This window comes from Coregonus clupeaformis, chromosome 21 (genome assembly GCF_020615455.1).
Source record: "Coregonus clupeaformis isolate EN_2021a chromosome 21, ASM2061545v1, whole genome shotgun sequence".
In the NCBI taxonomy this organism is placed as follows: Eukaryota; Metazoa; Chordata; class Actinopteri; order Salmoniformes; family Salmonidae; genus Coregonus; species Coregonus clupeaformis.
The window spans coordinates 32,407,886-32,435,017 of NC_059212.1; the positions used below are offsets into that span (position 1 = coordinate 32,407,886).

General features: G+C 43.9%; 1 protein-coding gene across 5 annotated transcripts in view; it reads left to right on the forward strand.

Annotated features, from left to right (window-relative positions):
- LOC121535290 (histone-lysine N-methyltransferase 2C) overlaps positions 1 to 27,132 on the forward strand; it is a 128,871-nt gene that overhangs the window by 45,198 nt on the left and 56,541 nt on the right. For all 5 annotated transcript variants that reach the window (XM_041842193.2, XM_041842194.2, XM_041842197.2 and 2 more), the window contains exons 6-11: positions 124 to 352; positions 13,384 to 13,546; positions 14,547 to 14,718; positions 15,114 to 15,228; positions 16,066 to 16,241; positions 16,386 to 16,843. In XM_041842193.2, the coding sequence (XP_041698127.1) occupies positions 124 to 352; positions 13,384 to 13,546; positions 14,547 to 14,718; positions 15,114 to 15,228; positions 16,066 to 16,241; positions 16,386 to 16,843 (1,313 nt within the window). The remainder of the gene's footprint in view (positions 1 to 123; positions 353 to 13,383; positions 13,547 to 14,546; positions 14,719 to 15,113; positions 15,229 to 16,065; positions 16,242 to 16,385; positions 16,844 to 27,132) is intronic.

Below are 27,132 nucleotides of genomic sequence, written 5' to 3' on the forward strand. Positions count from 1 at the left end.
TTTGTTTTCTATCCCTCTCTTCTTTCCTCCCCAGCTTGCCTCACTTTGCTTTTTCAACTCTTTCTACCTCTGCCTCATCTCCAGTTATTTTTACTCATCTCTCACTCTTCATCTCTCTTCCAGTGGAGCTGAAAGCCATGGGGAGTTACCAGACCCAGACAAGGCTAGCAGGTTGTGGGATGAGCTGGCTCACGTGGGCCTCCCAGGAGATGTGGACGTCCAGTCTCTCTTTGAGGAGTCGGGGCAGTGCTGGGCACATCACTGTTGTGCGTTGTGGTCAAAGGGCGTGTGCGAAGGCGAGGGACAATCACTGCTCAACGTGGACATAGCCATCGACTCAGGGAGCACAGAGGTGAGCAGTCCACAGTCCACTCATGATAAAACGTCTATTAAGTAAATGGGATTATACTCTCTATAGAGAATATGATTCAACTGTGTCTTATATATATGGGTTTCCGTTAGCAAAAATGTGGCCCCGGACATTTCACCAGCAGCATTTACATTTACCGGACATTTGAGAAATTTACCAGACCCATATATAATGCGTTGGCTGCGTAACCTAATTAGTGCGTCCTCCCATGGTGCTCAGAATGACAGAAATCACATTTAGATTGCAACGGCGTGCGAATTTGAAGATGCTAGAATAACTGTCCACATTTACTTTCCCTCAGCCAACAAGATGAGTAATGAACAGAAAAATCACTAGTCTATGTCAATATTCTATCCCGCATAGTAGAAAACTGTACCTATTCTATTGGTCAGCTTGTCGTTCAGTGCGAAAAAGAAATAGCCTATTCTAAACAAACTCTGGGACAGTTGGTATTTTATTAGGATCCCCATTAGCTGTTGCAAAAGCAGCAGCTACTCTTCCTGGGGTCCACACAAAACATGACAATACAGAACATTAATAGACAAGAACAGCTCAAGGGCAGAATTACATCAATTGAAAACAAGGCACACGTAGCCTACATATCAATACATACACACAAACTATCTAGGTCAAATAGGGGAGAGTTGTTGTGCCGTTAGGTGTTGCTTCATCAGTTTTTTTTTTTTTTTTTTAAACAGGTTTGCTTTTCATTTGAGAAATATAAAGATGGAACAGAGTTCCATGCAATAATGGCTCTATAATACTGTACGCTGCCTTGAATTTGTTCTGGATTCGGGGACTGTGAAAAGACCCCTGGTGGCATGTCTTGTGGGGTAAGTGTGTGTGTCAGAGCTGTGTGTAAGTTGACTATGCAAACAATTTCGGATTTTCAACTCATTAATGTTTCTTTATAAAAATAAGTAATGCAGTCAGTCTTTCCTCAACTCTTAGCCAAGAGAGACTGGCATGCATAGTATTAATATTGGCCCTCTGATTACATGAAGATTATATGAAGAGCAAGACGTGCCGCTTTGTTCTGGGCGAGCTGCAGCTTTACTAGGTCTTTCCTTGCAGCACTCGACCACACGACTGGACAATAATCAAGATAATACAAAATTAGAGCCTGCAGGACTTGCTTTTTGCAGTGTGGTGTCAAAAAAGCAGAGCAGACCTCTCCCTATCTTTACAACCATTGAATCTATATGTGTTTACAATCTAAGGTAACACCAAGTAATTTAGTCTCCTCAACTTTTTAAACAGCCACACCATTCATTACCAGATTCAGCTGAGGTCTAGAATTTACAGAATTATTTGAACCGAATACAATGCTCTTAGCTTTTTAGAGACGTTCAGGACCAGTTTATTACTGGCCACCCATTCCAAAACAGACTGCAAGTCTTTGTTAAGGGTTTCAGTGACTTCATTAGCTGTGGTTGCTGATGCGTATATGGTTTTATCATCAGCATACATGGACACGCATGCTTTGTCTAATGCCAGTGTCAGGTCATTGGTAAAAATAGAAAAGACTAGGGCCTAGAGAGCTGCCCTGCGGTACACCACACTTTACATGTTTGACATTAGAGAAACTTCCACTATTAGATAGACAGCTCTGAATCCAAAATATGGCAGAGGTTGAAAAGCCACAACACGTATGTTTTCTCAACAACAGGTTATGGTCAATAATATCAAAGGCTGCACTGAAATCTAACAGTACAGCTCCCACAATCTTCTTATTATCAATTTCTTTCAGCCAATCATCAGTAATTTGTGTCAGTGCAATACATGTTGAGTGCCCTTCTCTATAAGCATGCTGAAAGTCTGTTGTTAATTTGTTTACAGAGAAATAGCATGGTATTTGGTCAAACACAATTTTTTCCAACAGTTTGCTAAGAGCAAGCTGATAGGTCTGCTGTTAGAACCAGTAAAGGCCGCTTTACCACTCTTGGGTAGCGGAATTACTTTAGTTTCCCTCCAGGCCTGAGGACAAAGACTTTCCTCTGCTCAGATTAAAGATATGACAGATAGGAGTGGCTATAGAGTCAGCTACCATCCTCAGTAGCTTTCCATCTAAGTTATCAATGCCAGGAGGTTTGTCATTATTATTATTTTTTTTATTTTTATATTTTTTTATGCCATTTAGCAGACGCTTTTATCCAAAGCGACTTACAGTCATGCGTGCATACATTTTTGTGTATGGGTGGTCCCGGGGATCGAACCCACTACCTTGGCGTTACAAGCGCCGTGCTCTACCAGCTGAGCTACAGAGGACCATTGATCGATAACAATAATTGTTCCACCTCTCCTACACTAACTTTACAAAATTCAAACTTGCAATACTTTTCTTTCATTATTTGTTTTTTTTTTATGCATGAGTACGATGGCTCACTGTTCGTTGTTGGCATTTCCTGCCTAAGTTTGCCCACTTTGTCAATGAAGTAATCATTCAAATAATTGGCAACATCAAATGGTTTTGTGATAAATAAGCCATCTGATTCGATGGAAGATGGAGTTGAATTTGTCTTTCTGCCCATTTCATTTAAAGTACTCCAAAGTTTTTTTCCCCCATCATTCTTTATATCATTGATCTTGGCATCATAATACCATTTCTTCTTCTTTTTGTTGAGTTTAGTCACATAATTTCTCAATGTGCAGTAAGCCAGCCAGTCAGATGTGCAGCCAGACTTATTAGCTACTGCTTTTGCCCCCATCTCTTTCAACCATACAGTTTTTGAATTCCTCATAAATCCATGGCGCCTTAACCGTTCGAACAGTCAGTTTCTCATGTTTATCAATAATTGGAAGAAGCAATTCCATTAATTCATCAAGTGCAGTGTCTGGATGCTCCTTATTAATCACATCAGCCCAACAATTATTTGTAATATCATCCACATGAGTCACAGTGTTTGTAAACACCCTGGTAGGTTGATTAATAACCTGAACCAGATTACAGGCTCTGGTTACAGTGAGAAGCTTCCTCTTGAGCGGACAGCTTGATGAAAACCAGTCAGTATTCAGGTCCCCAAGAAAGTAGACCTCTCTTTTTACATCACATACACTATCAAGCATTTCACACACATTATTTAGATACTGACTGTTAGCACTTGGTGGCCTATAGCAATACCCCAAAAGGAAAGGCTTTAGATGTGCCAAGTGAACCATTGACACTTCAATAACACTTAACATCTTCTCAAAGCATTACAGGGATATGGCTCTGAATATATATATATATATATATATATATATATATATATACACACACACACACACACACAGTGAGGGAAAAAAGTATTTGATCCCCTGTTGATTTTGTACGTTTGCCTACTGACAAAGAAATGATCAGTCTATAATTTTAATGGTAGGTTTATTTGAACAGTGGGAGACAGAATAACAACAAAAAAATCCAGAAAAACGCATGTCAAAAATGTTATAAATTGATTTGCATTTTAATGAGGGAAATAAGTATTTGACCCCTCTGCAAAACATGACTTAGTACTTAGTGGCAAAACCCTTGTTGGTAATCACAGAGGTCAGACGTTTCTTGTAGTTGGCCACTAGGTTTGCACACATCTCAGGAGGGATTTTGTCCCACTCCTCTTTGCAGATTTTCTCCAAGTCATAAAGGTTTCGAGCCTGACGTTTGGCAACTCAAACCTTCAGCTCCCTCCAGAGATTTTCTATGGGATTAAGGTCTGGAGACTGGCTAGGCCACTCCAGGACCTTAATGTGCTTCTTCTTGAGCCACTCCTTTGTTGCCTTGGCCGTGTGTTTTGGGTCATTGTCATGCTGGAATACTCATCCACGACCCATTTTCAATGCCCTGGCTGAGGGAAGGAAGTTCTCACCCAAGGTTTGATGGTACATGGGCCCGTCCATCGTCCCTTTGATGCGGTGAAGTTGTCCTGTCCCCTTAGCAGAAAAACACCCCCAAAGCATAATGTTTCCACCTCCATGTTTGATGGTGGGGATGGTGTTCTTGGGGTCATAGGCAGCATTCCTCCTCCTCCAAACACGGCGAGTTGAGTTGATGCCAAAGAGCTTGATTTTGGTCTCATCTGACCACAACACTTTCACCCAGTTCACCTCTGAATCATTCAGATGTTCATTGGCAAACTTCAGACGGCCCTGTATATGTGCTTTCTTGAGCAGGTGGACCTTGCGGGCGCTGCAGGATTTCAGTCCTTCACGGCGTAGTGTGTTACCAATGGTTTTCTTGGTGACTATGGTCCCAGCTGCCTTGAGATCATTGACAAGATCCTCCCGTGTAGTTCTGGGCTGATTCCTCACCGTTCTCATGATCATTGCAACTCCACGAGGTGAGATCTTGCATGAAGCCCAAGGCCGAGGAGGATTGACAGTTCTTTTGTGTTTCTTCCATTTGCGAATAATCGCACCAACTGTTGTCACCTTCTCACCAAGCTGCTTAGCGATGGTCTTGTAGCCCATTCCAGCCTTGTGTAGGTCTACAATCTTGTCCCTGACATCCTTGGAGAGCTCTTTGGTCTTGGCCATGGTAGAGAGTTTGGAATCTGATTGATTGATTGCTTCTGTGGACAGGTGTCTTTTATACAGGTAACAAGCTGAGATTAGGAGCACTCCCTTTAAGAGTGTGCTCCTAATCTCAGCTCGTTACCTGTATAAAAGACACCTGGGAGCCAGAAATCTTTCTGATTGAGAGGGGGTCAAATACTTATTTCCCTCATTAAAATGCAAATTAATGTAACATTTTTGACATGCGTTTTTCTGGATTATTTTGTTGTTATTCTGTCTCTCACTGTTCAAATAAACCTACCATTAAAATTATAGACTGATCATTTCTTTGTCAGTGGGCAAACATACAAAATCAGCAGGGGATCAAATACTTTTTTCCCTCACTGTGTGTGTGTATATATAGGCGGGCGGGCGGGCGGGCGGGCGGGCGGGAACCCTGACCTGTTCACCGGACGTGCTACCTTGTCTTGCTCCTGCTGTCTCGTCCTCTGAATGCTCAGCTATGAAAAGCCAACAGAAATTTACTCCTGAAGTACTTACAGTGGGGGGAAAAAAGTATTTAGTCAGCCACCAATTGTGCAAGTTCTCCCACTTAAAAAGATGAGAGAGGCCTGTAATTTTCATCATAGGTACACGTCAACTATGACAGAGAAATTGAGAGAAAAAAATCCAGAAAATCACATTGTATGATTTTGTATGAATTTATTTGCAAATTATGGTGGAAAATAAGTATTTGGTCACCTACAAACAAGCAAGATTTCTGGCTCTCACAGACCTGTAACTTCTTCTTTAAGAGGCTCCTCTGTCCTCCACTCGTTACCTGTATTAATGGCACCTGTTTGAACTTATCAGTATAAAAGACACCTGTCCACAACCTCAAACAGTTACACTCCAAACTCCACTATGGCCAAGACCAAAGAGCTGTCAAAGGACACCAGAAACAAAATTGTAGACCTGCACCAGGCTGGGAAGACTGAATCTGCATTAGGTAAGCAGCTTGGTTTGAAGAAATAAACTGTGGGAGCAATTATTAGGAAATGGAAGACATACAAGACCACTGATCATCTCCCTCGATCTGGGGCTCCACGCAAGATCTCACCCCGTGGGGTCAAAATGATCACAAGAACGGTGAGCAAAAATCCCAGAACCACACCTAGTGAATGACCTGCAGAGAGCTGGGACCAAAGTAACAAAGCCTACCATCAGTAACACACTACGCCGCCAGGGACTCAAATCCTGCAGTGCGAGAAGTGTCCCCCTGCTTAAGCCAGTACATGTCCAGGCCCGTCTGAAGTTTGCTAGAGTGCATTTGGATGATCCAGAAGAGGATTGGGAGAATGTCATATGGTCAGATGAAACCGAAATATAACTTTTTGTTAAACTCAACTCGTCGTGTTTGGAGGACAAAGAATGCTGAGTTGCATCCAAAGAACACCATACCTACTGTGAAGCATGGGGGTGGAAACATCATGCTTTAGGGCTGTTTTTCTGCAAAGGGACCAGGACGACTGATCCGTGTAAAGGAAAGAATGAATGGGGCCATGTATCGTGAGATTTTGAGTGAAAACCTCCTTCCATCAGCAAGGGCATTGAAGATTAAACGTGGATGGGTCTTTCAGCATGACAATGATCCCAACCACACCGCCCGGGCAACGAAGGAGTGGCTTCGTAAGAAGCATTTCAAGGTCCTGGAGTGGCCTAGCCAGTCTCCAGATCTCAACCCCATAGAAAATCTTTGGAGGGAGTTGAAAATCTGTGTTGCCCAGCGACAGCCCCAAAACATCACTGCTCTAGAGGAGATCTGCATGGAGGAATGGGCCAAAATACCAGCAACAGTGTGTGAAAACCTTGTGAAGACTTACAGAAAACGTTTGACCTGTGTCATTGCCAACAAAGGGTATATAACAAACTATTGAGAAACTTTTGTTATTGACCAAATACTTATTTTCCACCATAATTTGCAAATAAATTCATTAGAAATCCTACAATGTGATTTTCTGGATTTTTTTCTCTCATTTTGTCTGTCATAGTTGACGTGTACCTATGATGAAAATTACAGGCCTCTCTCATCTTTTTAAGTGGGAGAACTTGCACAATTGGTGGCTGACTAAATAATGTTTTCCCCCACTGTATATATATATATGTGTGTGTGTGTGTGTGTGTGTGTGTGTGTGTATATATGCACGTATGTGTGTGTATATATACACACACATACATATAGTACCGGTCAAAAGTTTGGGGTCACTTAGAAATGTCCTTGTTTTCGAAAGAAAAGCAATTTTTTTGTCCATTAAAATAACATACATTTGATCAGAAATACAGTGTAGACATTGTTAATGTTGAAAATGGCTATTGTAGCTGGAAACGGCTGATTTTTAATATCTACATATGCGTACAGAGGCCCATTATCAGCAACCATCAGTCCTGTGTTCTAATGGCATGTTGTGTTTGCTAATCCAAGTTTATCATTTTAAAAGGCTGATTGATCATTAGAAAACCCTTTTGCAATTATGTTAGCACAGCTGAAAACTGTTGTGCTGATTAAAGAAGCAATAAAACTGGCCTTCTTGAGACTAGTTGAGTATCTGGAGCATCAGCAATTGTGGGTTCGGTTACAGCCTCAAAATGGTCTTAAACAAATACCTTTCTCATGAAACTCATCAGTCTATTCTTGTTCTGAGAAATGAAGGCTATTCCATGCGAGAAATTGCCAAGAATTGCTGAAGATCTCGTACAACGCTGTGTACTACTCCCTTCACAGAACAGCGCAAATTGGCTCTAACCAGAATAGAAAGAGAAGTGGGAGGCCCCGGTGCACAACTGAGCAAGAGGACAAATACATTAGAGTGTCTAGTTTGAGAAACAGACGCCTCATAGGTCCTCAACTGGCAGCTTCATTAAATAGTACCCGCAAAACACCAGTCTCAAAGAAAGTGCTTTGTTTCTGGCCATTTTGAGCCTGTAATCGACCTTTGTGCCAAATAGAATCGAATGCTTTTTCAAAGTCAATAAAGCAAGCAAAGATTTTGCCCTCTTTCTTTTGGTGGGCGTGTTTATTCATTAGTGTGTCTAAGGTGTGTGTGTGTGTGTGTATATATATATACAGTGGGGGAAAAAAGTATTTAGTCAGCCACCAATTGTGCAAGTTCTCCCACTTAAAAAGATGAGAGAGGCCTGTAATTTTCATCATAGGTACAAGTAAACTATGACAGACAAATTGAGAATTTTTTTTCCAGAAAATCACATTGTAGGATTTTTTATGAATTTATTTGATAATTATGGTGGAAAATAAGTATTTGGTCACCTACAAACAATCAAGATTTCTGGCTCTCACAGACCTGTAACTTCTTCTTTAAGAGGCTCCTCTGTCCTCCACTCGTTACCTGTATTAATGGCACCTGTTTGAACTTGTTATCAGTATAAAAGACACCTGTCCACAACCTCAAACAGTCACACTCCAAACTCCACTATGGCCAAGACCAAAGAGCTGTCAAAGGACACCAGAAACAAAATTGTAGACCTGCACCAGGCTGGGAAGACTGAATCTGCAATAGGTATGCAGCTTGGTTTGAAGAAATCAACTGTGGGAGCAATTATTAGGAAATGGAAGACATACAAGACCACTGATAATCTCCCTCGATCTGGGGCTCCACGCAAGATCTCACCCCGTGGGGTCAAAATGATCACAAGAACGGTGAGCAAAAATCCCAGAACCACACGGGGGGACCTAGTGAATGACCTGCAGAGAGCTGGGACCAAAGTAACAAAGCCTACCATCAGTAACACACTACGCCACCAGGGACTCAAATCCTGCAGTGCAAGACGTGTCCCCCTGCTTAAGCCAGTACATGTCCAGGCCCGTCTGAAGTTTGCTAGAGTGCATTTGGATGATCCAGAAGAGGATTGAGAGAATGTCATACGGTCAGATGAAACCAAAATAGAACTTTTTGGTAAAAACTCAACTCGTCGTGTTTGGAGGACAAAGAATGCTGAGTTGCATCCAAAGAACACCATACCTACTGTGAAGCATGGGGGTGGAAACATCATGCTTTGGGGCTGTTTTTCTGCAAAGGGACCAGGACGACTGATCCGTGTAAAGGAAAGAATGAATGGGGCCATGTATCGTGAGAATTTGAGTGAAAACCTCCTTCCATCAGCAAGGGCATTGAAGATGAAATGTGGCTGGGTCTTTCAGCATGACAATGATCCCAAACACACCGCCCGGGCAACGAAGGAGTGGCTTCGTAGGAAGCATTTCAAGGTCCTGGAGTGGCCTAGCCAGTCTCCAGATCTCAACCCCATAGAAAATCTTTGGAGGGAGTTGAAAGTCCGTGTTGCCCAGCGACAGCCCCAAAACATCACTGCTCTAGAGGAGATCTGCATGGAAGAATGGGCCAAAATACCAGCAACAGTGTGTGAAAACCTTGTGAAGACTTACAGAAAACGTTTGACCTGTGTCAATGCCAACAAAGGGTATATAACAAAGTATTGAGAAACTTTTGTTATTGACCAAATACTTATTTTCCACCATAATTTGCAAATAAATTCATAAAAAAATCCTACAAGTGAATTTCTGGAGAAAAAAAATCTCATTTTGTCTGTCATAGTTGACGTGTACCTATGATGAAAATTACAGGCCTATCTCATCTTTTTAAGTGGGAGAACTTGCACAATTGGTGGCTGACTAAATACTTTTTTCCCCCACTGTATATATATATATATATATATATATATATATATGGTCAGTAGTGTGAACACATGTAAAGTGTTGGTCCCATGTTCCATGAGCTGAAATAAAATATCTCAAATGTTCCATACGTCAAATTTTGTGCACAAATTTGTTTACTTTCCTTTTAGTGAGCATTTCTCCTTTACCTAGATAATCCATCCACGTGACAGGTGTGGCATATTAAGAAGCTGATTAAACAGCATGATCATTACAGGTTCACCTTTTTTTATTTTTTTTATTTTACCAGGTAAGTTGACTGAGAACACATTCTCATTTACAGCAACGACCTGTGGAATAGTTACAGGGGAGAAGAGGGGGGATGAATGAGCCAATTGGAAGACAATAAAAGGCCACTCCTAAAATGTGCAGTTTTGGCACACAACACAATGCCATAGATGTATCAAGTTTTGAGGGAGCGTGCAATTGGCATGCTGACTGCAGGAATGTCCACCAGAGCTGTTGCCGGAAAACATAACGATGGTCGTTATGGCCAAACAGTTCTATTTTTGTTTAATCAGACCAGAGGACATTTCTCCAAAAAGTAAGATCTTTGTCCCCATGTGCAGTTGCAAACCGTAGTCTGGCTTTTTTATGGCGGTTTTGGAGCAGTGGCTTCTTCCTTGCAGAGGGGCCTTTCAGGTTATGTCGATGTAGGACTCGTTTTACTGTGGATATAGATACTTTTGTACCTGTTTCCTTCAGCATCTTCACAAGGTCGTTTGCTGCTGATCTGGGATTGATTTGCACTTTTCGCCCCAAAGTACTTTCATCTCTAGGAGACAGAACGCATCTCCTTCCTGAGCGGTATGACGGCTGCGTGGTCCCATGGTGTTTATACTTGCGTACTATTGCTTGTACAGATGAACGTGGTACCTTCAGGCGTTTGGAAATTGCTCCCAAGGATGAACCAGACTTGTGGAGGTGTACAATTTTTTTTCTGAGGTCTTGGCTGATTTCTTTTGATTTTCCAATGATGTCAAGCAAAGAGGCACTGAGTTTGACGGTAGGCCTTGAAATACATCCACAGGTACACCTCCAATTTACTAAAATTATTTAAATTAGCCTATCAGAAGCTTCTAAAGCCATGAAATCATTTTCTGGAATTTTCCAAGCTGTTTAAAGGCACCATCAACTTAGTGTATGTAAACTTCTAACCCAATGGAATTGTGATACAGTGAATTATAATTGAAATAATCTGTCTGTAAACAATTGTTGGAAAAAGTACTTGTGTCATGCACAAAGTAGATGTCCTAACCAACTTGCCAAAACGATAGTTTGTTAACAAAAAATTGGTGGAGTGGTTGAAAAATGAGTTTTAATGACTCCAACCTAAGTGTATGTAAACTTCCGACTTCAACTGTGTATGTATGTATCCCATAAGCATTTCTGTCTGTTCTATAGATGTTATGTCTTTGTATTGCTACTGCTGTATCATCAAATGAATTGTCTAAGTGAGTCTCAGAAATGGCTAATATATGAATGTTATTCATTTCATGAACCTTATTTCTAAGGCTACATATATTAATATGGGCTATTTTCAGCCCTTTCTGGGTAGCTTATCAGAGATAGACATAATATGGAAAAGAGCAAACAAAGCAAGAGAAAAATATATACATTTAGCAGTCCATTAATCAATTGGTGTGTGTGCGTGCTGCGGGGTTGAAGCTACGAACCCAAAGGCTTGGCTCTCTCATCCCTTCCAGGCTTTTGGCAGGGAGGGTGTACAATGAGCCTGTCATAGCGGATGTAAGCAATGTCCCCACGCGCTCTGGCAGCTTTCATGGCTGGGAGAAGTTCTTTCCAATTCTGGCGCACAGCTTCTGGATAGTCCTCGTTGAGGAAGATTCCTCTCAAGTTCTTGGCTCGTTCCAGAACAGCTACCTTGTCCTTGAACTTGACCACTATCGGCCTGGGCCTGTCACCTGGGCTGGTGGTGGGTTTTCCACCTCAATCTTCCTGTGGTGTATCTACAATTTCTCTGGGATCATTTCCCTCAGACTCAGTCCAGGTCTCATGGAGATTCTGCAGTCCTGTACACAACCATGTTCCGCCTTGATTGCCCCTCGAGATAATCTGATTTCTCTGTCATTGTTATCATGGATTCACACACAGAACTGATGTCCTCACTCAATGACTTACAGATTGCTGTCATCTTGCCATGCTCCTGTTTAAACTCATCGAGCTTGGGAGAACTGCAAACTGTTCTTCAGGTCCTGGACCTCTCTGGTCAGGTCATCCATTATTTTATTAGGTGACTCTAACAGTATTTGGACAAAACACAAAGCGATGTTGTTGTAACAACTGCTTGTAGAACTATATTTTTGTCCTCAACGGTACTCCTGAGGAGAGGGAGAGGGGGGGAGTGAGAGAGAGAGAGAGGGGGAGAGAGAGAAGGGAAAAGAGATGGATAGGAGCAAGAAGAGGGAGCGAGAGAGAAGGGGGAGAGGAGAGAGACGATAGAAGGGGGGGGGAGGAGCGCGAGAGGAAGAGGAGCGCGAGAGGAGAGGAAGAGGAGCGCGAGAGGAAGAGGAGCGCGAGAGGAGAGGAAGAGGAGCGCGAGAGAGAAGGGAGTGAGAGACGAGAGGGAGAGGGGAGGGAGCGAGAGACGAGAGGGGGAGAGAGAGGGGAGTGAGCGGGAGAGAAGGGAGCAAGGGGGAGAGAGAGAATGGAGCAAGGGGAGGGGGAGGGGGACGGAGAGAGAGCGCGAGAGAGAAAGGAGGGGGAGAGAGGGGGAGGGGGAGAGAGACGAAAGGGGAAGAAGGGAGAGGAGATCAGGAAGGCTGCCAAAGGTCAGTGCTGCTCTCTCCTCTCAGCTGTGACAAGGAAAAGGTCACGCCACTCAACAGTGAAGGCTGTATAGATTCATGGTGGTTTACCTCAGTGTCTACTGTAGCATTAGCACCACAGCTCACAGACCTCTGAATGGGTGGGTGAATCCCAAATTGCACCCTATTCCCTATATAGTGCACTACTTTTGACCAAGGCACTGATCAAAAGTAGTGCACTATATGGGGAATAGGGTGCCATTTGGGATGCATTCCATGTCTGGCACCCCCCATCAGCAAGTCACCAGCTCCCTTCTCAACTGCCTAAAAACATCAGCCCTCCTTGTTTCCTTCCCTTCATCTGCACTGGTTAAAAAATACTTGAAGTGATAACAATATGGTGGAAGCTCATCATTAGGCTGGCTTTTACCTGGTCTGTTCATTCAGGTTAGTGCAGATGAAGGAGAGGAGGCATGACTGTGTTTGGGGAAGAACTTCTGGGAAAGTCTGAAGAGACCAATTTGATATGACAGGAGGGAAATGTTAGTATCAATGGGCTAATCATGGTGTGACAAATGGAGCAGAATTTAAATGAAGTTTTTGATCAAGAAGAACTGAGAGCATTGGTGGGTCGTTTCAAAGGAAACATGAAAAGATAGGGGAACCATAGACTTGCATGAGCAATGCTTTCTGCTACAGAAAATACTTTAGAGGTCTTACTTTAAAACTCTTTGTCCTTTCTTTGATGTTTCCCATTGTTGTAGTTTTTTATTTATTTTGTCTATAATATGATAATCCAGACCCTGTAGGTAAGGGTCTGGATTATCATATTATATCAATTCTAATCTGACTCCCGGTTTAGACCCAGGTTACTTAAAGCACTTTGTGCTGATGTAAAATGGGCTTAATAAATGCATGCGATTGATTGATTAATTGACTGGCTGACTGACTGACTCCCAACCTGTGTCCTCCATCTCTAGCACTGTGCATACTGTTAGTCTGACTCCCCTCTCTGTCCCCCCTCTCTCTAGCACTGTGCATACTGTAAGCGCCTTGGAGCCTCCATCAAGTGCTGTGCTGAAGGATGTGCTCGACTGTACCATTACCCCTGTGCGGGGGCGGCTGGGACTTTTCAGGATATCAGGAGTCTCTCCCTCCTCTGTTCAGATCACATAGAACTGGCCATCAGCAGATGTGAGTCCAGCACCATTAGATATAAAACTTCACTTTAAATATTTAAAGTCATGCTGTCATAAGTAGGACCCTGAGTTTTTCTGGACCAGGATAAACTCTGGGCCCAGACATTAGCTACTCACAATCTCCATTCTTTAGCCAAAAAGATGCCATCTGAAATGTGCCCCTCTTCTCAATTTCTCTCCACCCTCCCCTGCTCTCCCCCCTCCTCTGCTCTCCCCCCTCTCCTGCTCTCCCCCCTGTCCTGCTCTCCCCCCTGTCCTGCTCTCCCCCCTGTCCTGCTCTCCCCCTATCCTGCTCTCCCCCGTCCTGCTCTCCCCCCTATCCTGCTCTCCTCCCATCCTGCTCTCCCCCCTCTCCTGCTCTCCCCCTCCCTCTCTACCCCCCTCTCCTGCTCTCCCCTGCTCTCCCCCTGTCCTGCTCTCCCCCCTGTCCTGCTCTCCCCCCTGTCCTGCTCTCCCCCTATCCTGCTCTCCCCCCGTCCTGCTCTCCCCCCTATCCTGCTCTCCTCCCATCCTGCTCTCCCCCCTCTCCTGCTCTCCCCCCTCCCTCTCTTCCCCCCTCTCCTGCTCTCTCCTGCTCTCCCCCCTCTCCTGCTCTCCCCCTCCCTCTCTACCCCCCTCTCCTGCTCTCCCCTGCTCTCCCCCTGTCCTGCTCTCCCCCCTGTCCTGCTCTCCTGCTCTCCCCCCTGTCCTGCTCTCCTGCTCTCCCCCCTGTCCTGCTCTCCCCTCTCCTGCTCTCCCCCTCTCCTGCTCCCCCCTCCCGCTCTCCCCCCTCCCTCTCTACCCCCTCTCCTGCTCTCCCCCCTCCCTCTCTCCTGCTCTACCCCCTCACTCTCTCCCCCCTCTCCTGCTCTACCCCCCTCCCTCTCTACCCCCTCCCTCTCTACCCCCTCTCCTGCTCTCCCCCTTCCTCTCTACCCCCCTCTCCTGCTCTCCCCCCTCCCTCTCTACCCCCCTCTCTCTTCTCTTCCCTTCCCCATCCCCTCCCCTCCCTCTAGTTCCAGATGATTCTATCTGTGCACTGTGTGACAGCCCCGGGGAGCTCCCTGACCAGCTCTTTTGTACCAGCTGTGGGCAGCACTACCATGGGGCCTGCTTGGACATGGCTGTGACCCCGCTGAGGAGGGCTGGCTGGCAGTGCCCCGAGTGCAAGGTCTGCCAGACCTGCAAGTGAGTCAGCTTTCCACTGCCCCATCTGTCCACCCACATACCTGACCCTGTATTGAGTTGTGTGTGTGTGTTGCCGATTTTGTTTGCGCTACCTCTGTGGTTTGTGAGGATGGCACTCTTCTCTAGCCTTTGACCTCAACCAGGCCAGTTACTGGTAGAAACCGAGTCTGCGATAAATTCAAATCTGCTCCGAAATACAGATTAGGCTAACACAATTACCCTTTTGCTGTGTGATTTCTCAATATACATTAGTCTTGTGAATAAGGACACAACCATTTTTAACACAACAGGAGCCTATAGACTACAGAGCCAAGAAATGCCATGTTGATGCTGTCGATCTGTTATGTCAAAGAACATGTCTCATTCATACTTTCTTTCCTTTTCCTTGTGTATAGGAACCCGGGTGAGGACGATAAGATGTTGGTGTGTGACATGTGTGACAAAGGCTACCACACCTTCTGCCTGCAGCCCGTCATAGACGACATCCCTACCAACGGATGGAGGTGTCAGGTAGGACATCAAGTGGAAGATATAATGGAAGGTGCATTGTGTATGCTATATTATAGGTCTATGGTATGACTACAGCATATGACAAATAAGCTGCAAGATTTTTCTTTCTTCTATAGTATGTGAAGTGGATGAAAGGTTTGTCTTAATTTTCTGTGTTATTCGTAAGAACGGTGGTTTAAAACTCCCACAATTCATATTGAGAAATTCAGCTGTCGTCTAGGCTACCCATGTTGAGAATTACGTTTTTAGTGGTTGTATCTGTGCTTCCTGTAGTAAAGAAATGACTCACACGTGCAGCTCTTTTAAAGGGTACATTTTAGCCTCAGATCCTGTAGCATTTCAGATAAGGCTGTACTGGTGCGTGTGCGGTGGGGGAATCGAACTGTATGCGTCGTCATCCCCTGCCTATGGCCTCTACCCTCTTCCTCTGTTGGGGCAGGTGGTGCGCGGTGCCTGTCTGGGCGGTCAATCAGCTGCTGCAGTGGTGGGTTAGCAGCCTATCAGCTGCTGTGGTGGTGGGGGATCAGACCGCAGACCGCAGCAGCAGCCAGGCACCTGCCAGGTGGTGGAACATCCTCATACTCACTCAGTTTCTCTCTGTCTGACTCGGCAGCACGGCAGGAACACAGTCCACACAAGCAGCAGCCAACCCTCTCCTCTCTATCTCTCCTCTCTCCCTCTCTATCTCGCCTCTCTCCCCCACTCTTCAGGCTGCTGCGTCACACCCAGGCACTTTAGTTCTGACTGAAGCCTCATCTGAATGTCTTGGAGATGAATGAAAACAAAATTATTAAGAATCATTGTTTCAGTTGTGTTTCTATCTCCCTCCTACTCCAGAACTGCAGAGTGTGTGTCCAGTGCGGTACCAGGACGAGCGGTCAGTGGCACCACACCAGCCTGTTGTGCGAGAACTGTGTCCAACATCAGGACCCCGCCCTTACCTGTCCACTATGTGCCTGTATCCTGGACCCTGAGCACCAAAAAGACCTGCTCTCCTGCCACAGCTGTAAAAGGTAAATGCACACACACAGAGAGCACGTCCATTGTTCATTCTTTTCTAAATCTCCACACTCTTCAAGTTGTTTTGGCTTTCTTGTTTTTCCATTGATGTGTGATGGAGTCCTAAATCTTAATCTGTCCTCTCCTCCTGCTTCCAGATGGCTCCACCTGGAGTGTGAGCGGCAGTCGTCAGGCCAAGCAGACATCCAGCCCAGCCAGGACTTTGTGTGTTCAAGCTGTAGGCCTACTGGGTCACTACCGCAACAGGCCCCACCGCAACAGGCCCCACCGCAACAGGCCCCACCGCAACAGGCCCCACCGCAACAGGCCCCACCGCAGGCAGAGGAGGAGGTGGAGGAGATGGACACAGGAGGCCTAGAGCTGAGCCCACAGGCTGCTATTCAGATGCACACAGAATCAGAACCGGTGGTTCCAACGCACACGGATCTAGAACCTGGCGCTAAGCAACTGAGGTCTCCTTCTCCAATGCACAATTTACAACCCGTTCCAATGCACACAAATGCAGAACCAGAGCCTGTCCAAGCCACCGATACTGTCTGTGAAAACGCCCATGAGGATAGGCAGCCACAGCAGGCTACATCAGACCAGCAGCCTGGTAAGTCTCTCTTTTGTCTGACTGGGTTATTTGGGTCTACTCACAGAGGCAAACTGTGTATTTTGGTTGCCAAGGTTAACCATGTGTGTGTTTTCCTGTAACCCCCTTAAGAGCTGTTTGGCAGGTGGACTCACTAGAGTGTGAGGGATTTGTTTGTCGCATGGCTTGGATTATTACTTTAGGATGATTGAGAGGTGGTATGAAAGGAGAGGGGTGTGTTTTTTTGAGCATCCAAACCCAGACAGACACACCAGACAGTATAACGTTCACAATTTCACACACACGTACACACACATTGCATGTAGGTGTTTTGTTTGGCCACGGTCGAGCAGCAGTATCACTGATTAAGTTATAAGTCCCTTGTTGTATGTAGATGAAGGCAGTCTGGTCTAGATGAAGACCAGAGGGAAGCGTTGCTCTGTCTGCTCTCTCTCTCTCATTCTTTGCCATGGCTCACATCAGACTGACAGCCATTCATCATCAGGGGCTTGGTTTCTAAAGGCATCAATAACCAGATGGGCTTCCATTATAACAAGATTAAAGCCATGAAAGCATTGTCTTTGTAATTCTTTGCAGTGGAAAAGCAGCACTTTGTAGCCTATTCTCCCGTTGATTCTCCAGAGGAGATGGAGAGTTTCTTGTTGCTCTCTGTCCTTGTTTCATAGCCTAACCTGGGTGAACAGAGCCTATTTTTATTTAATTTTTTTATTTAACCAGGTAAGCCAGTTGAGAACAAGTTCTCATTTACAACTGCGACCTGGCCAAGATAAAGCAAAGCAGTGCGATAAAAACAACAACACAGAGTTACATATGGGGTAAAAAAAACATAAGGTCATAAAATACAACAGAAAATATATATACAGTGTGTGCAAATGTAGCAGGTTATGGAGGTATTGCTCACATACGTAGTAGTAGCTATGCAGGCTGCGTCTCTAGTATGAAATGAGTGGCCCTGAACTGAGTACCCCTGCTATACAGCCCTAGGAGGGGCAGTACATATCCACTCAGGCCTTTGGGGCTTGGCTGCCTGAGGTAGAGTGCTGTAGCAGGTGAATGAGCTGCAGGGTATTACTATGGGACCTAACCTGGATGTCCACCCTCTGTCTAGACTAGACCTGACTAGACACAGGCAAACAGATGAGGAGGGATCTGTGGTGGAGGGAGGGGAGCGGTGCTGATGATGACGTATAACTAGGGCTATCTTGATTTTTTTTCCCTCAAACTTATGGCCGATTCACGATATACAGTGGCTTGCAAAAGTATTGACCCCCCTTGGCATTTTTTCTATTTTGTTGCCTTACAACCTGGAATACATTTTTATTTTGCAGGGGTTTGTATCATTTGATTTACACATCATGCCTACCACTTTGAAGATGCAAAATATTTTTTATTGTGAAACAAACAAGAAATAAGACAAAAAACAGAACTTGAGCGTGCATAACTATTCTCCCCCCCAAAGTCAATACTTTGTACAGTCGTGGTCAAAAGTTTTGAAAATGACACAAATATTGGTCTTCACAAAGTTCGCTGCTTCAGTGTTTTGAGATATTTTTGTCAGATGTTACTATGGTATACTGACGTATAATTACAAGCATTCCATAAGTGTCAAAGGTTTTTATTGACAATTACATTAAGTTTATGCAAAGAGTCAATATTTGCGGTGTTGACCCTTCTTTTTCAAGACCTCTGCAATCCGCCCTGGCATGCTGTCAATTAACTTCTGGGCCACATCCTGACTGATGGCAGCCCATTCTTGCATAATCAATGCTTGGAATTTGTCAGAATTTGTGGGTTTTTGTTTGTCCACCCGCCTCTTCAGGATTGACCACAAGTTCTCAATGGGATTAAGGTCTGGGGAGTTTCCTGGCCATGGACCCAAAATGTTGATGTTTTGTTCCCCGAGCCACTTATTTATCACGTTTGCCTTATGGCAAGGTGCTCCATCATGCTGGAAAAGGCATTGTTCGTCACCAAACTGTTCTTTGATGGTTGGGAGGAGTTGCTCTCGGAGGATGTGTTGGTACCATTCTTTATTCATGGCTGTGTTCTTAGGCAAAATTGTGAGTGAGCCCACTCCCTTGGCTGAGAAGCAACCCCACACATGTATGGTCTCAGGATGCTTTACTGTTGGCATGACACAGGACTGATGGTAGCGCTCACCTTGTCTTCTCCGGAAAAGGTGTTTTCCGGATGCCCCAAACAATTGGAAAGGGGATTCATCAGAGAAAATGACTTTAACCCAGTCCTCAGCAGTCCAATCCCTGTCCCTGATGTTTTTCCTGGAGAGAAGTGGCTTCTTTGCTGCCCTTGTTGACACCAGGCCATACTCCAAAAGTGTTCGCCTCACTGTGCGTGCAGATGCACTCACACCTGCCTGCTGCCATTCCTGAGCAAGCTCTGCACTGGTGGTGCCCCGATCCCGCAGCTGAATCAACTTTAGGAGAATGTCCTGGCGCTTGCTGGACTTTCTTGGGCGCCCTGACGCCTTCTTCACAACAATTGAACCTCTCTCCTTGAAGTTCTTGATGATCTGTTAAATGGTTGATTTAGGTGCAATCTTACTAGCAGCATTATCCTTGCCTGTGAAGCCCTTTTTGTGCAAAGCAATGATGACGGCACATGTTTCCTTGCAGGTAACCATGGTTAACAGAGGAAGAACAATGATTTCAAGCACCACCCTCCTTTTAAAGCTTCCAGTCTGTTGTTCTAACTCAATCAGCATGACAGAGTGATCTCCAGCCTTGTCCTCGTCAACACTCACCTGTGTTAACGAGAGAATCACTGACATGATGTCATCTGGTCCTTTTGTGGCAGGGCTGAAATGCAGTGGAAATGTTTTTTTGGGATTAAGTTCATTTTCATGGCAAAGAGGGACTTTGCAATTAATTGCAATTCATCTGATCACTCTTCATGACATTCTGGAGTATATGCAAATTGCCATCATCAAAACTGAAAATTAGTATTTGTGTCATTCTCAAAACTTTTGACCACGACTGTAGAGCCACCTTTTGCAGCAATTACAGCTGGAAGTCTCTTGGAGTATGTCTCTATAAGCTTGGCACATCTAGCCACTGGGATTTTTGCCCATTCTTCAAGGCAAAACTGCTCCAGCTCCTTCAAGTTGGATGGGTTCCTCTGGTGTACAGCAATCTTTAAGTCATACAACAGATTCTCAATTGGATTGAGGTCTGGGCTTTGACTAGGCCATTCCAAGACATTTAAATGTTTCCCCTTAAATCACTCAAGTGTTGCTTTAGCAGTATGCTTAGGGTCATTGTCATGCTGGAAGGTGAACCTCCGTCCCAGTCTCAAATCTCTGGAAGACTGAAACAGGTTACCCTCAATAATTTCCCTGTATTTAGCGCCATCCATCATTCCTTCAATTCTGACCAGTTTCCCAGTTCCTGCCGATGAAAACCATCCCCACAGCATGATGCTGCCACCACCATGCTTCACTGTGGGGATGGTGTTCTCGGGGTGATGAGAGGTGTTGGGTTTGCGCCAGACATAGCGTTTTCCTTGATGGCCAAAAAGCTCAATTTTAGTCTCATCTGACCAGAGTACCTTCTTCCATATGTTTGGGGAGTCTCCCACATGCCTTTTGACGAACACCAAACGTGTGTGCTTATTTTTTTCTTTAAGCAATGGCTTTTTTCTGGCCACTCTTCCTTAAAGCCCAGCTCTGTGGAGTGTACGGCTTAAAGTGGTCCTATGGACAGATACTCCAATCTCCGCTGTGGAGCTTTGTAGCTCTTTCAGGGTTATCCTTGGTCTCTATGTTGCCTCCTGATTAATGCCCTCCTTGCCTGGTCCGTGAGTTTTGGTGGGCGGCCCTCTCTTGGCAGGTTTGTTGTGGTGCAATATTCTTTCAATTTTTTAAATAATGGATTTAATGGTACTCCGTGGGATGTTTTATTTTTTTATGACCCAACCCTGATCTGTACTTTGCCACAACTTTGACCCTGACCTGTTTGGAGAGCTCCTTGGTCTTCATGGTGCTGCTTGCTTGGTGGTGGCCCTTGCTTAGTGGTGTTGCAGACTCTGGGGCCTTTCAGAACAGGTGTGTGTGTGTGTGTGTGTGTATATATATACTGAGATCATGTGACAGATCATATGACACTTAGATTGCACACAGGTGGACTTTATTTAACTAATTATGTGACTTCTGAAGGTAATTGGTTGCACCAGATCTTATTTAGGGACTTCATTGGGGGCTCCGGAGTGGCGCAGCAGTCTAAGGCACTGCATCTCAGTGCTTGAGGCGTCTCAACAGACCCCCTGGTTCGATTCCAGGCTGTATCACAACCGGCCACAAAATTGGGAGTCCCATAGTGCGGCGCACAATTGGCCCAGCGTCGTCCGTGTTTGGCCGGTGTAGGCCGTCATTGTAAATAAGAATTTGTTCTTAACTGACTTGCCTAGTTAAATAAAGGTTAAATAAAAAATAGCAAAGAGGGTAATACATATGCACGCACCAATTTTCTGTTATTTATTTTTTAGAATTTTTTTTAACAAGTTATTTTTTTCATTTCACTGTACCAATTTGGACTATTTCGTGTATGTCAATTACATGAAATCCAAATAAAAATCAATTTAAATTTGAGTTTGTAATGCAACAAAATAGGAAAAATGCCAAGGGGGATGAATACTTTTGCAAGGCATATCTTGATTTATTTTTTTTGAAAATGTTTTCCCTAAATAAGCTTTGTTGTACAGTTAATGGTCAAATATACTGCATTTAAAACAGTCACCAATAATAGATTGTGAAATTATACCTAGGCTGAATATATGCCTTCCACAACCATAAGACCCACTAATAATTACATTATTTTATCAAAATAGTTGTACCTGCTTTTTTTTGCAATAATCACTGATCTGGCTTTTAGGTCTGTCTATAAAAATGCCCTTTGTTACAAGTTTAACCAGAACCATGCATAATGCACATGTAGCAGGCACTATAGAAAATGAACACAGGTCTCATAAACAATCTTTCAAGCACAAACCCACGTGCTAATGAGTAGCCAGCTAATATTTATATTTCAAATTTAGCCATACTTAGATATAGGTAAAATTTCACAAGCTCTGAATTCAGCTAAATAGGCAAAACAGTTGAATAGTTATGAACACAACCCTCTGTCAGTCTCCAATTGTTTGAACAGCATGCTAGCCTGTCCACTTTGCTACCTTATTTCTCAGAATGAGAATGAGTTGCCTATTCCTTATGTAATTGTTTCATGGTTCTTGCACATTTATAAAACACAGAATAAACAGCTAGTATAGCAATCTTTATTTGACTAAAATGCTGCTAGCAATACGTGGTACCATAATGTGCGCGCGTGACAAACTAGACCATTCATTTTCCAGAATGAATGTTCAGTGTCTGCTCTGCTTGAAATTTGAGGAGTTGAAATGGTTCGAAAGGTTAACTTCTCTATTACAAAAAAATTATGTCTCCATGTGTTTCGGTGTCAATATGACTGATTCTGTTGGACCAAACCTCAAATGCAAATAGCGAGTTGAAACCGTTTGTCAGAGAGAAGTGATCTCATCTTTGTTGCTGTGAGTGGTAGGGGGAGGGGCTTGGGAGAAAGAGGCGAAGCGAGAGTTTTCACTCGACAAAATCTGTTCAAAATAAGCCCAATGCATTTCTATTCACTTATTTTGAACCTAAGCTTGTCGCCTGCCTTTCCCGCCTTTGGGACAACTTTTATTTTATTTTTATTTAACCTTTATTTAACTAGGCAAGTCAGTTAAGAACAAATTCTTATTTACAATGACAGCCTACACTGGCCGAACCCGGACGACGCTGGGCCAATTGTGCGCCGCCCTATGGGACTCACAATCACGGCTGGTTGTTATATAGCCTGGAATCGAACCAGGGGGTCTGTAGAGACGCCTCAAGCACGGAGATTCTAATTAATTGAATTAATTTGATATCGCCCAGCCCAACGGATAACCAGGCAGGAACAGCGACTGGTCTGTGCCTCGGCATTTGTGGCTGTTTAAAACACACCTGGCTGAGTTGAGCTCCTCTCTTTCTTTACCACACACTTGCGTTCACAGACACACATACGCACACACAGGAAAGGGAGCGAACAACTTTGGAATCTTGTTTGTGTGTGGGCCTGTCTTAAGCAGCAGTTGTGTTGATTTGTTGTGCTGCTGCTGGCTGTGTGATGGGAGGCTGGTGATTAGGCCTGTGTGATGGTAAAGAAACTCTAGGGGACTTGGTCTATTATCCTTTAATTGATTGGTGGGGCAGGGCCTCCCTCGAGGCCTGAGGCTGAACACCAAGGGTTATAGCCCTAGGCTATACTAGCACGATGCTTTAGCTCTGAAGTCAGCTGTCTCCGGTCTGGCCCCTACGTCCTCTCCTCCACTCACTGCCCCTTCCAGTTTCACACATGTAGAGAGAAACTGCATCAACTCTAAACTCTGTATGCACCATCCATTCAAATGTCATATTGATACCTTTTTGTGGTATGCTTGGTGCTCTTGTCGGCAGATGATGAGGGAATTCAGGGAAGTTTTATATATTCAGAATGTACAGTTGAAGTCGGAAGTTTACATACACTTAGGTTGGAGTCATTAAAACTTGTTTTTCAACCACTCCACAAATGTCTTATTAACAAACTATAGTTATGGCAAGTCAGTTAGGACATCTACTTTGTGCATGACACAAGTAATTTTTCCAACAATTGTTTACAGACAGATTATTTCACTTATAATTCACTGTATCACAATTCCAGTGGGTCAGAAGTTTACATATACTAAGTTGACAGTGCCTTTAAACAGCTTGGAAAATTCCAGAAAATGATGTCATGGCTTTAGAAGCTTCTGATAGGCTAATTGACATAATTTGAGTCAATTGGAGGTGTACTTGTGGATGTATTTCAAGGCCTACCTTCAAACTCAGTGCCTCTTTGCTTGACATAATGGGAAAATCAAAAGAAATCAGCCAAGACCTCAGGAAAAAAATTTGTAGACTTCCACAAGTCTGGTTCATCCTTGGGAGCAATTTCCAAACGCCTGAAGGTACCACATTCATCGGTACAAACAATAGTATGCAAGTATAAACACCATGGGAACACGCAGCCGTCATACCGCTCAGGAAGGAGACGCATTCTGTCTCCTAGAGATGAACATACTTTGGTGCGAAATGTGCAAATCAATCCCAGAACAACAGCAAAGGACCTTGTGAAGATGCTAGAGGAAACAGGTACAAAAGTATCTATATCCACAGTAAAAAGAGTCCTATATCGACATAACCTGAAAGGCCGCTCAGCAAGGAAGAAGCCACTGCTCCAAAACCGCCATAAAAAAGCCAGACTATAGTTTGCAACTGCACATGGGGACACAGATCGTACTTTTTGTCCTCTGGTCTGATGAAACAAAAATATAACTGTTTGGCCATAATGACCATCGTTATGTTTGGAGGAAAAAGGGGGTCGCTTGCAAGCCGAAGAACACCATCCCAACCGTGAAGCACGGGGGTGGAAGCATCATGCTGTGGGGGTGCTTTGCTGCAGGAGGGACTGGTGCACTTCACAAAATAGATGGCATCATGAGGAAGGAAAATTATGTGGATATAGTGAAGCAACATCTCAAGACATCAGTCAGGAAGTTAAAGCTTGGTCGCAAATGGGTCTTCCAAATGGACAATGACCCAAAGCATACTTCCAAAGTTGTGGCAAAATGGCTTAAGGACAACAAAGTCAAGGTATTGGAGTGGCCATGATCTCAATCCTATAGAAGGTTTGTGGGCATGCTGAAAAAGCTTGTGCGGGCAAGGAGGCCTACAAACCTGACTCAGTCACACCAGCTCTGTCAGGGGGAATGGGCCAAAATTCACCCAAGTTATTGTGGGAAGCTTGTGGAAGGCTACACGAAACGTTTGACCCAAGTTAAGCAATTTAAAGGCAATGCTACCAAATACTAATTGAGTGTATGTAAACTTCTGACCCACTGGGAATGTGATGAAATAAATAAAAGCTGAAATAATTCTCTACTATTATTCTGACATTTCACATTCTTAAAATAAAGTGGTGATCCTAACTGACCTATGACAGGGAATTTTTACTAGGATCAAATGTCAGGAATTGTGAAAAACTGAGTTTTTAAATGTATTTGGATAAGGTTATGTAAACATCTGACTTCAACTGTAGGTATACATTCAGTGCTCCCAGTCAGGAATCCCAAATTCCCTTTCAGGACAAGGCTGTATGGTGCTGTGTTATGCCGAGTGAGGTGTGGCATAGCACAAGGCAAGATTGACTTTGTGCGATCATGGCACTAGCCTCTGTCTTCCTTCCACCCAGTATAATGTTAATGAAGGTTATTAAAATGAGCTTTCCAGATCCTCCTCATCCACTAAGGCCTAACAGCAGGCTTACCATGACTCTGACAGACATCAGTGTTTTCCACTAGCGCCGGCTGATAACACAGCTGATAACTAATTTTCAGCCAAGTACTTTTTCCACTTTAATTAAGTAGGCTACTTTTCAATTCGGTAGTCAGAAAAGTCTGCGTAGGCCTATCCCACTAGAATGAACGATATGCAGCTTCTAGCGATCTATTGATAATACAGGCACCTGTCAATGACAAAGTGAGCAATGACAGGAAAACACTGCTGGTTTGACAGTCTGCTGACTGTCCCGCCTCTTGGTACCTGGTTGTGTGGGCTGTGGTTGCAGTCTAATTTCTTTAGACGGAGGGAGAGAGCATGAATTTGCACGTCCCATATAATGTGAGTGAATTTTCACGTCCCATGTAATGTGGTAATGATGAGTCTAAAATAAATTCACTTAGCCTATTGTTTTCACTTTCACTTGAGCAGTACATGAGTTGATGCCTTCACAACACACATAAGCCTTCCAGAGCTAAAATAAGCGCCCATCAATCTACTTGTTCAACTTATTTATTTTAGTGAAAGTCATTTATAAAAGTAAACCTTCAATAGTGAACAGCAATATGCTGGCTACCTTTGATTGTCTGCAAAAGAAAGCTACCTAAAAGACACTTAGCATTGGTCTTGGCTAGCGTACTGTAGCCATAGCAAGATCTCTTATGGAACATTTGTCTTAAAGGGGTAGCGTCCTATTTTCAAATGTTCAGAAATTAATGCAAATAATACAATGCAATTCTAAAGAAGAGTATTGACTTATATTGCTAAATTATATTACACCGCTTTTAATACATGTGATAATAACCAAATGTAACCTATTAATAGCTGAATATATCAATCAATCAGTCAGATGTATTTATAAAGCCCTTTTTACATCAGAACAGCAAGCAATGCAGATGTAGAATCACGGTGGCTAGGAAAAACTCTAGAAAGGCAGGAACCTAGGAAGAAACCTAGAGAGGAACCAGCGTCTGAGGGGTGGCCAGTCCTCTTCTGGCTGTGCCGGGTGTAGTAAGTCGCTCTGGATAAGAGCGTCTGCTAAATGACTAAAATGTAAATGTAGATTATAAGTGTACATGACCATTAAGGCCAGCTTGTTCTTCAAGATGTTCAAACGTTCATAGATGACCAGCAGGGTCAAATAATAATCACTGTGGTTTTAGAGGGTGCAACAGGTACAGTGGGGGGAAAAAATATTTAGTCAGCCACCAATTGTGCAAGTTCTCCCACTTAAAAAGATGAGAGAGGCCTGTAATTTTCATCATAGGTACACGTCAACTATGACAGAAGTTCACATTGTAGGATTTTTAATGAATTTATTTGCAAATTATGGTGGAAAATAAGTATTTGGTCAATAACAAAAGTTTCTCAGTACTTTGTTATTTACATTTACATTTACGTCATTTAGCAGACGCTCTTATCCAGAGCGTTATATACCCTTTGTTGGCAATGACACAGGTCAAACGTTTTCTGTAAGTCTTCACAAGGTTTTCACACACTGTTGCTGGTATTTTGGCCCATTCCTCCATGCAGATCTCCTCTAGAGCAGTGATGTTTTGGGGCTGTCGCTGGGCAACACGGACTTTCAACTCCCTCCAAAGATTTTCTATGGGGTTGAGATCTGGAGACTGGCTAGGCCACTCCAGGACCTTGAAATGCTTCTTACGAAGCCACTCCTTCGTTGCCCGGGCGGTGTGTTTGGGATCATTGTCATGCTGAAAGACCCAGCCACGTTTCATCTTCAATGCCCTTGCTGATGGAAGGAGGTTTTCACTCAAAATCTCACGATACATGGCCCCATTCATTCTTTCCTTTACACGGATCAGTCGTCCTGGTCCCTTTGCAGAAAAACAGCCCCAAAGCATGATGTTTCCACCCCCATGCT